The following is a 15144-nucleotide window of genomic DNA, read 5'->3' as shown; positions in this document are numbered from 1 at the left end:
AAATGAACATACAATTTATTATGCTTCTTTTCAGAACAAAAGTTTGAGTGTTCACATTGCGGAAACAGATTTGGTTCTGAGAGAATACTACGTGACCACATGAGACACCATGGTAGGTCTGCAGACATTGTCTGTGTTAGCTTGTGTAGAGTTGAACTTTTGGAGACACTTTGAGTGGGACAATGAGAAGCTTTTCTTGGGTTAGGCTTGTATGAAAAGTTTCCACGTGTGTGGGACAGTTACGTGTATGTGTGTAACAACTAGTGGCACTGTGTTCTGTTGAGACAAGAGAGTCTGACACAGTGGCCCATCAAGTTCTTAAAGGTGTTCACATCTCAGTGCATGGATAGCTGAAGTCATATCTCAGTGCATGGGTAGCTTAAGGTATCACATCTCAGTGCATGGATAGCTGAAGTCATATCTCAGTGCATGGGTAGCTTAAGGTATCACATCTCAGTGCATGGGTAGCTGAAGTCATATCTCAGTGCATGGGTAGCTTAAGGTATCACATCTCAGTGCATGGATAGCTGAAGTCATATCTCAGTGCATGGGTAGCTAAAGTCATATCTCAGTGCGTGGGTAGCTGAAGTCATATCTCAGTGCGTGGGTAGCTAAAGTCATATCTCAGTGCATGGGTAGCTGAAGTCATATCTCAGGGCATCTTTAACTCATGATACACTTTGTGCACCATTTTCTACTTTAATTGAAGGACATTTCTAATTCATAAGAAGAAGACACATTCACTTCCGTTCAAAAACACAGATTACTTAAAGTTCATTGGCTTCCCTAATGTGTATTAGTGTTCAATTGCATTGAGTTGAGTAAAATGTTGACTAGTACTATATTTTTACAGGTTTGGCATGAAGAAACTTGGTCTGGATGCTTGTCCATGTTTTCTGCTATAAAATTGTCATATTGTTTTCATATTTTTTATTTTATGTTAACAATGTCTTCATGCTGTTGTCTTTTGTTTTAATTATGCTGTCTTGTGGTCTATTATAATATTGTCTTAAAGCTTCTGTCTTGTGGTCTGTTATAGTAGTCTTAAAGCTTCTGTCTTGTGGTCTATTATAATATTGTCTTAAAGCTTCTGTCTTGTGATCTGTTATAGTAGTCTTAAAGCTTCTGTCTTGTGGTCTGTTATAATATTGTCTTAAAGCCTCTAGCTTGTGGTCTATTATAATACTGTCTCAAAGCTTATGTCTTATCATAACTTATGGTCTATTATGATATTGTCTTAAAGCCTCTAGCTTGTGGTCTATTATGATATTGTCTTAAAGCCTCTAGCTTGTGGTCTATTATGATATTGTCTTAAAGCCTCTAGCTTGTGGTCTATTATGATATTGTCTTAAAGCCTCTAGCTTGTGATCTATTATGATATTGTCTTAAAGCCTCTAGCTTGTGGTCTATTATGATATTGTCTTAAAGCCTCTAGCTTGTGGTCTATTATAACATTGTCTTAAAGCCTCTAGCTTGTGGTGTATTATAATATTGTCTTAAAGCTTATGTATTGTGGTCTACTATAATATTGTCTTAAAGCTTGTCTTTTGGTTTATTATAATATTGTCTTAAAGCTTCTGTCTTGTGGTCTATTATATTGTCTTAAAGCCTCTAGCTTGTGGTCTATTATATTGTCTTAAAGCTTCTGTCTTGTGGTCTATTATAATATTGTCTTAAAGCTTATGTTTTGTGTTGTATTGTAATGTTGTCTTAAAGCTTATGTCTTAGGATGGCTGCCTGGTCATGCAGTATGTGCACTAAACTGTCATTCGGTTGTCTCTATGATCTCGGGTTCATAACCAGCCCCCTGCCTTCCCCATCATCCTGTGGGAGGTTTGGGCTAGGATGTAGATTGATTGTCTTCAACTCTGAATGGTAATATCAACATTTTGTGCTCCATTATAATGTCGTCTTAAAGCAAATTTTTTGTCTATTTCAGTAAACCACTACAAGTGTCCAATGTGCAACATGACCTGTCATTCCCCATCAGCAGTCAGGGAGCATGTCAGATACAGGCACACAGAAGAGAGGAGTTATCACTGTGATAAGTGTGAACATAGGTCAGTGCATTACATTTTTTTTTTTTTTTGGCTTTGAATTTCTCATTAGGTTGTCAGTCTAATGTATATGTGTGTTTGGGCAATCTGTTCCATATTGACTACTTTTTTTTTAAAGATTTAGGTCAGAAAACTAATTCACAGTGCCATTTCTTTTTTTTTAAATAAATTCTAGAGCTAAAACCCAAACAGATTTGCGCCGCCATATGCTAGTCCATCAAGAAGAGAGGAGGCTTTCCTGTCGTAGAGGTTGTCACATGGTCTTCAACACTTCAGATGAACTGCGAAGGCATCATGCAACCCACGGGGTAAGATCTTAGACACTCTGACAATGTCCTAAATAAAGTTTCGAATTTTCATTGTTTGTGAAAGTTACACTTGTTACTGTTATATTTGAAAAAAAATAATGGGTTGAACCAATAAAAGTAAGTTCCCCTTTCAGATCTTGCAATTTATAGGTCATTTATTTCTGTGACACAAGTTTAATGAGGGTGTTATGTGGCCAGCACAACGACCAACCACCTTTACTTTTCCCCAACTAATGTTAAGTACCCATTAGAGGTGGGTGGACTCTGAGGTCCCCAGAGATCCCAAAATTAAAAATCCAAATCTTTCACCAGGAATTGAACCTGGAACTACTGGTTTGGAAACCAAGTACTTTATCAATTGGTTTCTTGATTTTTTTGCATTGATGAGTCCTTTGACATGCATGTCAGACCTTTATATGGCCCCTAGGCTGAAAACAGTGGGTAAAAAACTGTTCTAGGAGTGTTCTCCCTTTACTTAAACATTGCATCGTGTCACATGTGTGTGTTTATAATGTCATGCTTGACAACACACAACATCTGACCAGTAGTACATTAACTGTTTGTATTATTTAGGTCACATTGCTTGTGCTTGGGAAAATAAATATTATTCTAGAACAGTCCAGAAGGATGACTATATGCTACTGAATATGAAGCCTGCTATCTGGGCTGCTTGGTTGGTCATTGTATTGTACACAATATCTAGTCGTTGGTATCTTCACATTGTTTTATTTAACTTCAATATTTTATACAAGCTATTATTGTACAAGTGATTCATATTTTTGGATTACTCATTCTATTGAACTGAGAACTCAAGAAAAATATATTCAGTGCTAAGTTACTTCATTGTATCCTACTAGTGTGTTGAATAGAGTTATAGAATTTGCATATGTCTAATAGAAACATTGTTACACATAGAATCTCAATAACTTTTTTTTATGAACTAACCAGATTAAAAAACAAGAGTTTGGGTGCCATATCTGTGCTGAGCGCTTCACTCGGGCCAACACTCTGACCAAACATCTCATGGAAATGCACAACTACTCCTGGCCATCTGGACATAGAAAATTTAAGTGAGTTCAATGACCAGGCTGTGGAAAGTAATACCCTGGTAAACCTTTGAGGGTAGAATTATTTAACTTAGAAGCATTTTAGTCAGGGGGCATTGAGTTTATGTTACTGTGATTTTAGAGCTGTGTTTACTAATAATTTTAGAAAACTTAGTTACTAGTATCTGAAAATGTGGCAGTAGTCATTATAAAGGTACATTTATGAAGGGGATGTTACTCTGCTTAAATTCAGCATTATGAGTTTGAACTGGATTGGATCGAATTTAGAATTTGTTGATTTTATTATTTGTAATATATAGTTTTGTTAAAAAAAAAAAGACATTTTCCCAACCTTATAAATGACATTATAGAAAATGCTGGAAAATATTTGTTTTTCATTTGAACATTTTAAAAATATTATTTAGGGTGCGCCCTTTTACTTTAATGGGGTTATAACATAAGTTATTTCCCTTTGACTATTGTTGGGGAAAAAAAATTGAATTATTGAAAATTAATATTTTTCTTGCAAAAGAAATAAAAAAAAGAATTACTTATTTATTCAAGTATATATATATTCATTGTTTTTATAAAGTCAAGGCTGACATCTATAGTCAATTATTTGATATATGGCCAATACTGTCCCTATTTGACTCAGATATCATTTTTTATTTTATACCCTGACATTATGTCTAAAAATATTTGTTTATTCACAATTTGTCAAATCTGCTCTACTGGTTCTAAATACTTTAATCAGATTTTGTTTTGAATCAGTTTTTTTTTTTTCCTTCCAGGTATGTTCGTCATGATGATGGAATAAAACGGCTTCAAACTATTCGCTATGAGAGCATTGAGGTCAGCAAAATGGTAGTCAACCAAGTCTTAGCCTCTCAGCAGGGAAACACTTCTTCTGGGGCTCTTTGCACAGTCAGCCCCTTGACATCTGCTCCCAAGGCTGATAATGGCCCTGTGGCTACACCCAGTTATCAGGTTCAAGGTTCAGGTGTAGGTCCCCATATTGGCACACTTTTGAAGGTCCCCCAGGATTGTAACCTGCATGGCACTAGAAAGCGTAACACCCAGACGCGCAGAGCTAATACTGGGGCAACCACTTCTTCATCAGACAGTCCCTATAAGCAAAAGGGGAGAAAAATGGCTCAACTAAAAGCTACATTTAAGAGAAAAAGGTCAACTAAAAAGGCAACGGCCAGTGAATCAATAGGCGAGCAAAACACATCTTTGGAAGATGAAAATAATGAGCTCAAACCAAAAAGAAGAAAACGAGACAAAAAGAGCAGGTCTGTAACAGAAGTGACCAGTGGATTAAACAAGAGGAGCAACAATCGTGTTACCGCATCTACTGAGGAAAACTCTACCTTTACTGCAATAAGAGTTCAAGCAACGGGCTCAAGGCAGGCTGAGTTCAAGCCTGCGCTAGGTCATATCTGGTCAGAGACTCTAAGAAATGGGACTGACCAGAGCAGTAAATTTCAAGTTGATTCAATATCTTCTGAGGGTGCTGTTGAAGGCATTGACACTTTGGGCACCAGGATTGTGCTGCCTGCAGACTTCCACAAGGCTGCTGATATTCTTCATTCAGAAATACAAAACAAAAACAGTTGCTCTTCATCTTTGCCTCCTATCAGGCTGGCTCAAAGTGGTGGCTGCTCTGTTGTAGTCAACGATCAGGTCTCGGGTCATATAGTTAAGGCAGAGCCGGAAGAAATCTGGTCAGGGGTTGTCAAACAGGTGCTGGCCAAAAACAACCAGTTTGTGACATCAGCTTCTCCCCGAACTGTAACTGTTGACCACTCTGGTACAACTGTAGTCCTTCCTCCTGACTTTTACCACTCTGGAGACACATCCCAATCAGAAACCCAAAACTGGTCAGTTACTATTCGCTCTGCAAGGGACAAAACTACTGCCTTTTCTGGAAATTCTCTACAGTCGGATTGGTATTCCAGCTCACAGTCCAGCCCTGTCAAACAAGAGCACATGACCTTGACCTCAGCAGCACAGTCAAGCCTGATGACCCAGATCAAGCCAGATGCCAGACTGTATGATAAGACAAGATCAGAATTGGCTGCAAACATCTCCATGAATCTCCTCAAAGATCCTACAAGCTACAGCTGGGCGTCCACCAATGACTTGAAAGGGGGAGAACTCTATAATCTTGAGATGTTAGGGGAGGTAGCTCTCAGTGCCCAGGGGCTAGCCACAGGGAAGTAACTCACATTCATTTGACTGTGCTGCATATGAAGGAACTCAACTTCATCTTTCATAAACTTTAGAATCTTTTGATCACTTTAATTTTCATAGTTTTGTACATTTGATCAATTTACGTTGTGTATTTTTTTGATACATTTATTTTGTTTACAAGTTGATTGCTGAAATCAATTCTATTTTCGTACAAAATATTTTTACTTTGGTATTATAATTTGATACAGATATTTGTCAATTTATTACTTTGTATGGACAGACTAGACTTTATTAATAGATGGGCTAGCACTGTAGTATCCAGACAGAATAGTTGTATTAATAGATGGGATAGAACTGTGGTATCCAGACAGAATAGTTGTATTAATAGATGGGCTAGAACTGTAGTATCCAGACAGAATAGTTGTATTAATAGATTGGATAAAACTTTAGTATCTAGACAGAATAGTTGTATTAATAAATGGGATAGAACTGTGGTATTTAGACAGAATAGTTGTATTAATAGATGGGATAGAACTGGACAGAGTAGTTTTAGAATAGATTTGTGGTATGTGCCATAATATATCAGCTGGTCTTGTGTATCAACACAAGGTGGCAGTTCAACAATCCCATTTGTATGTACTCGTTGTTCAACTTTTTCTAACTCATCCAGACATCCAGATCTGATACTGACAGATAGTTAACTATAATTGTTATTTTGCATAAAATATTTGTGAAAAGGTTTGAAATTAGTCTTGAAAAGATAGACACATTCCAAAGCCTGGAAACAAGAAAAACATTTTTTTTTCTGTTCCTATGGTAAATAAACATCATCTAGTGCTGGGTTTAAATATTTCGTTTTGTGCAGGGTTTAAATAAACCTTATGTAGTGAAAGGGTTTTGATGCTTCTTCTTTGATGACTCTCACTTATGAGTTGGCTCCAAATAGCTAGTCCAACAAGCCCTCATGTACAGGTTATTATTAATTTTTACACTGATCTTTTTTTTTTTTTACAAACAAAATAAATTTGATTTTGTTATTAAAAATATTTACAGCTTTCAATCTTGAGTGTGTGCAAATATATATTTCTAAAAAAAAAATTAAATTACAAGAGATTCTAAAAATAATTATATGATTCAAGTCACTCAAACAAACTGCTATCACCATACAATACTTGCCTGTGGTTCAGCCCCCTTCCTCATCTATTCACCAGCTTTTATCCAATCCGCATCCATCCTACTCAAAGTCACACCAGTCGCTGGACACACTTTCCGTCGAGCTACCAATTGGTAGTTGCCAATTTTAACGAGTGTGTTTTGCTACCAGCACAAGGCTCAAAAAGCCTTCACTTTTCTCAATGTACCGAGTGAATGCCTTTATTAAAAATCCCAGCCACCTCTAGGATTCAGGCCCAACCCCTTGCCACCCACTTTTTTTTTTCTTTTTCTTAAGGAATTTTTTTAAATATTGCATTTGATTACTAAAATTTCAGTATAAATTTCCTACGTTTGAATGAATCAAACATATAAGTTAGACTTTATTTACAAAGCTTATATCAACTCACTCTGTTTGTCTGGTACAATTTGTGTACACATTATTTCTCCACACTCAATCTCAGATCAAGTTGAAACTTTGCACAATTATTTCTTATACCTGACAACACTAGAATAAAAAAAAAAAGTTAATTAATTATTAATAATTAATTATTTTGTTTGATATTTAACTAGAAATTCTACTTGACAGATTTGGAAGTATAAGTTGTTGAAGTCCCGTTTATACTTTTATAGCGAATTAGGTCATCGCGTAAAAGTTTGAAACTAATAAGAGATATCTATGTATTCTTCTATTTTCATTAGCACTTTGCTGGCACGATGGTTAGTGTATTGTCTTGAGGAGGCTTAAATCCTCGAGTTCAAATTCAAGTCATACAACTTTTTAAAAATATAAAATACATTTACATTTTTTTTTTGGCAATTACAAAAAAGTATGTTATTTTGCGTCGCGGTTATAAGTTCATATTTGAATCCTGTAAAGACAACATTATTACCAGTGTTTTAACAAGTAACATAAGAAAATAGTTTTTAAAAGAAAGTTCCTCCTATATGAAGCTGTTACTTTGTTCTTAATACGTAATGAATGATAAATTTAACAACACTGAAACATGTTTTACCCCACCCCAAAAAAAAAAAAAAAAATCCTGGTTGAAACATGTAAGAATAAATCTACCCAGCATATATGCTATATAGATCCAGACTTTGAAGACATTGGATTTATTTTTTAAACTCTTCAATGAAGGCATGTGGGAATACCCGCTGACGTAGGTGTGTTCAAGATATAGAATGCCTAGACCTCCAGGCCAAATGTAGTTTTAACCATTTCAGAGTGGAAAACCATAACGATCAAACCGGAATTGTTCCTGTATTGGCCAATTAGCTGGTATCCCCCCCCCCACCCCTTCAAAAAGATCGCTCATGTAATGGCCAATTAGCTAGTATCCCCCCACCCCTCCAAAGAGATTGTTCATGTAATGGCCAATTAGCTAGTATCCCCCACCCCTCCAAAGAGATTGTTCATGTAATGGCCAATTAGCTAGTATCCCCCCACCCCTCCAAAGAGATTGTTCATGTAATGGCCAATTAGCTAGTATCCCCCCACCCCTCCAAAGAGATTGTTCATGTAATGGCCAATTAGCTAGTATCCCCCCACCCCTCCAAAGATATACATAAACTTTCACATTTCTAGAAAAATTGTTTGAGCCGTTTTTGAAGTCCATGCAGGTTCCAGGTTTTTTTGGTGATTAAGAAATTTGCAAGCTGATTGTAACACAAAATCAAACGAAGTGACATTGTTCCATTTCCTTTCCGTTTTATTAAGAAGTTGGCAATTAATTGGGGATGTCATTGTAAGTGAAACAACAGCTTTAGGTTTCAGTATTGCATTGTAATAACCATGACCTTTGTAAAGAGCTGATATTTGTACTTACACTTTTCTTTCTAAATTTAGGTCCCTACATTCCTGAATTTAAAGTACACACATTGTATTGGTGTTATTGACGGTTGTTAATTTGTAGCACCGAACAGCTGGTATACAACTAAACGTTTGTAGGCGTAATATATATTAACTAATAAAACTTCAAATAACTTGAATAACTTTTTGTGAACAATACTAAATATAACTCTTATTATAATATAGACAAAATGAAGTTGATCTGAGATAAATGAAATGTACTAGACTTAAGCAATAATATTTTTAAACACAATCTAACTCACTATCTTATCTTCTTATCTTATATAATACAGACGTTACTTCAAAAAAGAAGATGATTACGTCCTACGCGTCATGCATTTAGTCATGCATATTAACCAAAGACTTAAATTCTGCCAAGTCACTGGTTTTCCTGGCTAGCTCAGGAAATAACTTACTACAATAACACAACCTATCAGTCTCACGTTCAGGAGTCGTCTGTCCTACCTAAAACCAAATGACGACAATGCCGCCTATGTTGCATCATTCACAACCAATCGCTAACCTCTTCCCACCATCACCATACACACACTCACACTCCTTAACACTAGACGGCCCTTCTCTCCCCACCCGCTCATAAACAATGTACCGTGACGCTACACATGTACGTTTCAAATTTTGATATTTTTATTTCTCAACAATTCTGTTATTGATTCCTTTCTAAGTGGCGGATAGATCTAGATGATTGAAATAGTTTAGTCTGCATATAATGATGGATGGTGTAGTAAACAGTAGTATCACTTTCACTGGGTGGGTGTATTAACATCACATGCTGACCACGCTGGACGAGTAAATCTTCACCATGCCATCCACTTGGGTCATTGCTACGTAGCCCCTTTGTCCGGCGTATATTCCACAGGGCTTGACCACCCCGTCGTCAGCGGACAGCACTCGCCTGATTACAGTGCCAGTCGTGTCCATCAAAACTACAGAATTGGCGTCGCGGTCTGCGAACAGCGCTAGGCCGGACTCATGGACGGTGACCCCTAACGGGCACTCCATGGTTAAACTGTCGATTGACTTGATTGAGAAGATGACCTGCCCCGACTGGTTGACCATGAAAACGATCTTTTTCCCGCTGTCGGATACGATAAAGTCGATGTTTGTCAGGCCATTTGTTGAGTCTCTTTCTACGTTTGTGCCGGACTGTACCTTAACAGGAGTCAGGTACATGGGTCTTGAAATGGTCGCGCGATCAGATTTTTGTGAGTAAATAGTCCTGATAATTTCTCCTTTCTCTGTCAGGAGGTCTATAGAGTCGCATTGGTTAGTCGCGGCAGCTAGACATCCATTTCCGTCGGAGGTCAGAAAGGAGTAGAGCTTCTTTACCGGGACTGAGCTCAAGACCCGGATTGTGCCGAATAAAGACAGGAAGTAGATGGCTCTCTTGTTCATGACAGACACGGCCGCTCGACCGTTGGAGACGATAGTCACGCGGCTAGGCACGGCGTCGATGAGGACACGAGTCAGCAGCTTTCCGGACTGGTTGAACTTTTTGACGCACTTGTTGTCTCTGTCCGCCACAATGACGTCACCGTTGGGGAGGAGGACGATGTCAGTGAGGAGTGGGTCCGTGACGTCATCCCGAGCGCCGCCATGAAAGCTGGTGAGCAATGTCAGGGACATGTCTAGCTTTCCTTCCGGCAGATTCGGCAGCACTACCGCTTCCGGTACTCCGCCTTCCTCCTGTATGATCCCAAGGAGAGATGACTCTAGGGTCTGGAAACAGTTGTCGTCCTTGTGGAACTTGAACTGCCGCACCGGCTCCTTTTCCCTTTGTTCCTCGAGTTTCTTTGCGTCGTTCGCCACGCGGGAGACGAGGGAAGGCAAGTAAGGGAGAAGCTCTCCTTGGCCGTTGACGCTAAAAGAGAAGTTGAGGACTTCAAGTTGTCGACTTAGAGAGCCAATCAGCCTTTCGACGACAGACTCTTTTCCCAGCGTGCCTTGCAGCATCTCATCGACCAGTAAGTCAACCTCGTTGATCAGCGCCTTTTCTTTGGCCATTATCAGTTTCACCATGGCGCCACGAAACATCTTTATGTCCAATAACAAACGCGTCCTGACTTCTTCGGCGTCTTTTAATCTCTTCTTCTTTTCCTCTTGCAGCTTCTGGCACTGCGCCAGGCTGTTGGCAATGTTACTATAAATAGAATCGAGGTCGTCTCGTTTCTTTTCGATGGCATCCTGAATGTTATAAAAATCCTGGCATCTGCGATGGAAAGACGATATGCATTTGTGGCACGTGATCTGGTTGCATTTGGCGCAGAAGGTGTCCGCCATATTGTCAGCGTGCATAGAGCAAGGAAACAGGACAGGGGGTTTGGGCAGGCTGGACTTGGGGTCGTCGACGTCCGTCTCATCCCCATAGCCCCCCAAGAGGCTATCGCGTCGGATTTCCGATGCCGGGAGCTCCGCCAGTCGGCGCTGAATGGCTTCCTGCTCAGCCTCACTCTCTGCGATCTTCTCAAAAGCATGCCATGGGCGGGCAGAGCTGGTTCGCCTCTCCTCCTTGTCGACGACACAGAGCGGGCAGAAGAACTTATCTGGAGAGTTCTCTCGGCACTCGTCTCGCAGGCACGAAAGGCAGTACACGTGAAGACAGGGCAACATGTGAGGGTTGGTCAACGGCTTTCTGCAAACAGCGCAGTCGAGTCCTGTGTCGGGAGTCTCTGTTGCCATGGTTTTGACGTGAGATTTGTTGGCCTTTTACTTCAATGAAAACATGAATCAAATAATTATCTCTTTCCTTTCAAAGCCTGTTGAACAACAACAACAAAAAGACTATTTAAACAATTATTGTGAGAAACAGATATATTAATCAACTTATGAATTGAGCTATAATGTGGTAAGCCGTGGTTACAGTTTTTTAGTGACCATATTGACAATATCACCCATAAGGTAGAATAATAGATAATATTAAAACAAAGGTGGAATGTAATGACAGAATACTAGACCGATGAGCTATTGGGGATTTTCATACTAAAAGTTAATCACAGTAAACTGGCGCATTTTTTACGCTTTGACTTTTAAGATCTCTTTTATGTTCTTTAATCAATAAAATTAGTAAAGAAAGAAAAAAAAAGCGATATGACGACATGTGGTGTATATAATTGAACCGAATGAAAAACTTAGTAAAAATAACAAGGTTACTAAGACAGTTTGTGTGGAAACAAACTCAAAATCGGCCCCCGAAGTGGTCCACCCAGGCAGAATTCAATATTTTCAGAAGAATATCGGTATTAAATTCTATCAGAAGTTCTCCACCCAGGCAGGTAAAAACGCAGGTTTCAATATTTTCAGAAAGAATATCAGAATGAAATTCTATCAAGGCAAATGACAGAGAAGAATGGAGAAAGAAAGTTGACAGATCTAGTGTAGTGCCTCAAAGGTCCAGCAGACCAAGGGATAGGTGAAAGAGAATGTGAAGTTAATTGCGAACCTGGCTTAACTGATGTCTTATAATGAGTATCTAATTGATCTAATTGTTTTGTAAAGGGTCAATCTCTTATTCAAAGCCTCAAGAAAAAAAAAACATTTCCGTAAAAAAAAATTGAAAAATTCCGTTGGCTTAGTGTTCCAAGGTGTCATGTGGTGTTTGCACTTTCTTATCTTATCTTATATAATACAGACGTTACTTCAAAAAAGAAGATGATTACGTCCTACGCGTCATGCATTTAGTCATGCATATTAACCAATGACTTAAATTCTGCCAAGTCACTGGTTTTCCTGGCTAGCTCAGGCAACCCATTCCATGCTCTAATAGCACTAGGGAAGAAGGAGTAGCTTTTTTAATGAATTTGGTTTGATTTAATACAACAAAACGAAAATTTTGAAAAATAATATTTTTTGATCAAAAATCTAAAACCATTGGCTTAAATGTGTTAAAAAATGGTAAATAATCCCCTCCCTTACTAAAAAAAAAAATCCTGTGTTTGTTACTATTAATAGTAGCCTTTGAATCAGAACTTTGAATGATCTAAAATATCATGATGTCATTTTCTCTTCTAGACGGGACGGACGGACAGACAGGCCACGCAAAACTAATAGCGTCTTTTCCCCTTTCGGGGGCCGCTAAAAAGAGAAAGATGAGAGACAAAATAAAGCGTTTCAATGAGGCCATCTTTCAAACAATCACTGACACCTAATAAATGCTAACAATTACTTAGTGTTACAAGCTTAATCATTTGATTCCACAGTGCTGAAAAGTGCGTAGAAGTTATCGTACAGTTTATTAAAATACTTCGCTTATCAATACTTCTGTATTCTGTACTTCGGATACACCAGAAAGCTTGCCTACGTGCATGAAAATTTCCAATAAAAAAATATTTAGTCCAAAGAGATAGAATGACCTAGATCTAGTTATAATAGACTCTATTATGGCCACGTAACAATTAAAACTGCAATTCGGCCTATGGGCAGACGGTGCTCTATAGCCTTGACAGGCAGCCAGTCTAGGAGACGGAAACTCCGATATAAATCCTACGACTATCTGTTGTCTCAGACTTCAGTGCCTCTGTGGACTGCATTTTGTGTAAAGAGTGGTAGGCCTATTGGCATGCGCGAGCCATATATCACTTTAAAAATACTTTGCGCAGGCTGGAGGCAATGCAGTGATTTATTATTATTATCTCGAGTCTGTGTGTCATAACTAAATGTATATACTATAATATACGCTAGGCAATTTATTCTATTCTATAGACTATAGTCAGTGACATACACGAGGGCCTACATGAAGAATCAAAGGCTTATCTATGGTGAGCTAAAACTAAGAGCCAACTTACATGTAAACTTAAAGCTAAAACCATGCGACAGGCTTATGTAGTTAACAAAATAGATCCACAGACTTCAAGAATAATGAGTATTTTCTGATGTCCCTTGTTCGATTTTGTGCATAGACCTACAAGTACACCAAAACAGACAAGGTAAGTAACTCTACTATCTAACTACGTCACCTGTGGCTCTGTCGGTGAATGAACGGACGTATTTGTTTGGAGAAGCTTTAGTTACCTCCCTGCATACCAGCACTCCACCCCATTAAAATAATCTAAAACAATACAAGTGCTTAGTTTTTAAAAAAATAAAATGAATACTCCCGAAAACAGACGAAATTTAAGAATGAAATAAAGAGCCGGGGAAGTAACCGGACGCATTGTCAATCGGTGAAGCGAATTAGGGAAAAAATCAATTCCGCAGTTCAAATTATAAGGCGGGGATCAATAGATTTGTATTGATCTCTTGTGTACAGGGCGGATCAATATGAATCACTGAGGTCTTAAAGGAATCATAGATCTAGTTATTTTTTTTATATTATAGATTGAAACAAGCCACGACTTGGTGACATGACTGTAATGCGATTCATTACTCGGACTGAAGAACAATAAACGGGGTACATTGACACAAACCAGAGTAAGGATAAGTATTATCCCAATATCTTTGTTTCAAAATTATATTGCTACAGCTTAAAACAAAGAGAGATAAAGATAATTTAGGTATGTCGGAGCGAGAAAGGGGGTAGAGCGAAAAAGTATAAAAGAAAGAAATACATGTGTGTGTGTTTTCCTTTTTAAAAATAGAATGTTGGTTTATAAATGGATCTTATCTAGGTCTAGATCTCATACAATTGAATGCAATATCGTAGCAAGTAGACAATTCCATCAAGGAAATTCAGTCAGGGCCGGATTTAGGGGAGTGCAGGCAGGGCCAGTGCTCCAGGGCCTCCATAAGACATAATAATATAAGGGAGTGCAGGCATGGCTAGTGCTCCAGGGCCTCCTGTCTGTGGCATTTTACGTCTCGAGAGACGATCTTTTCCCTTTGCAACTTCTTGTGTGACTAAAGAGGCCAATCCTTGATACACAGCTGCGATCGCAGGTTGGGCATATATAATCACCAGGCGCCGTTGCATTTTCACCCTTCTTTCTGCTTCTGTTGTGTATGACCGGGGCCTCCATGAGACATAATATTATAAGGGAGTGCAGGCAGGGCCAGTGCCCCAGGGCATCCATGAGACATAATAATATGTCCGAATTTTGAAAAGTCAGAAACTTTTAAGTTTTTTTTTCTTTTTTAACATGTCTTTTGCATTTCTACCGCCACCACCAATTCTAACGTCTGCTGACAACACTATCGAGGTTAACTCTTTCTCACCCGATTGACGTTGATGTCACCCCCATTAAATAAACTTAAGTTTTGGGTTTATTAACTTTAATTGGTGTTATCTAAAAAAAGGGCATTCATTTATCTATGCCACTTATAATATTTTCTAATTAAAACAAAAACGTAATTGAAGTTAAATCGTAACAGGGCAGTAAAATACAAAATGGGGAAAATGAATAATTCATCTGAATGAGGAAAATAATTACGGAGAGATAGAGTTTAAAAAATGTCGGTATTATCGTTCTATATTTGTGCCATGTTCATTTTTTATAACTGTATTTTTGTGAAATAATAACGCTGAATGCATAAGTCATTAAAAGTAACACAAGAATTATTCAAGAATATACAAAATAATCCCC

The 15144-nt window shown here is 38.3% G+C and overlaps 2 protein-coding genes across 3 annotated transcripts in view; one reads left to right on the top strand and one right to left on the bottom strand.

Annotated features, from left to right (window-relative positions):
• LOC106055165 (uncharacterized) overlaps nucleotides 1–6653 on the top strand; it is a 30962-nt gene extending 24309 nt beyond the window's left edge. The window contains exons 6-10 of the mRNA XM_056010438.1: nucleotides 35–112; nucleotides 1940–2060; nucleotides 2233–2365; nucleotides 3314–3435; nucleotides 4203–6653. Coding sequence (XP_055866413.1) covers nucleotides 35–112; nucleotides 1940–2060; nucleotides 2233–2365; nucleotides 3314–3435; nucleotides 4203–5637 — 1889 coding nt within the window. The 3' untranslated portion in view covers nucleotides 5638–6653. The remainder of the gene's footprint in view (nucleotides 1–34; nucleotides 113–1939; nucleotides 2061–2232; nucleotides 2366–3313; nucleotides 3436–4202) is intronic.
• A 1702-nt stretch (nucleotides 6654–8355) lies between these two features.
• LOC106055168 (E3 ubiquitin-protein ligase TRIM33-like) lies at nucleotides 8356–13746 on the bottom strand. Of its 2 annotated transcripts, none has more exons than XM_013211324.2 (2): nucleotides 13411–13746; nucleotides 8356–11385 (listed from the first exon to the last, which is right to left on the bottom strand). In XM_013211324.2, the coding sequence occupies exon 2, from the start codon at nucleotides 11306–11308 to the stop codon at nucleotides 9395–9397; it is 1914 nt and encodes a 637-aa protein (XP_013066778.2). In that variant the 5' UTR covers nucleotides 11309–11385; nucleotides 13411–13746; the 3' UTR covers nucleotides 8356–9394. The 2 variants fall into 2 exon arrangements, with proteins under 2 accessions (XP_013066778.2, XP_013066779.2); XM_013211325.2 differs by having other exon boundaries at nucleotides 13582–13741.
• Between the last annotated feature and the right edge of the window lie 1398 nt (nucleotides 13747–15144).

The sequence above is a fragment of the Biomphalaria glabrata genome, chromosome 14 (genome assembly GCF_947242115.1).
Source record: "Biomphalaria glabrata chromosome 14, xgBioGlab47.1, whole genome shotgun sequence".
Taxonomy (NCBI): Eukaryota; Metazoa; Mollusca; class Gastropoda; family Planorbidae; genus Biomphalaria; species Biomphalaria glabrata.
This window is presented reverse-complemented; position numbering and strand designations above follow the sequence as displayed.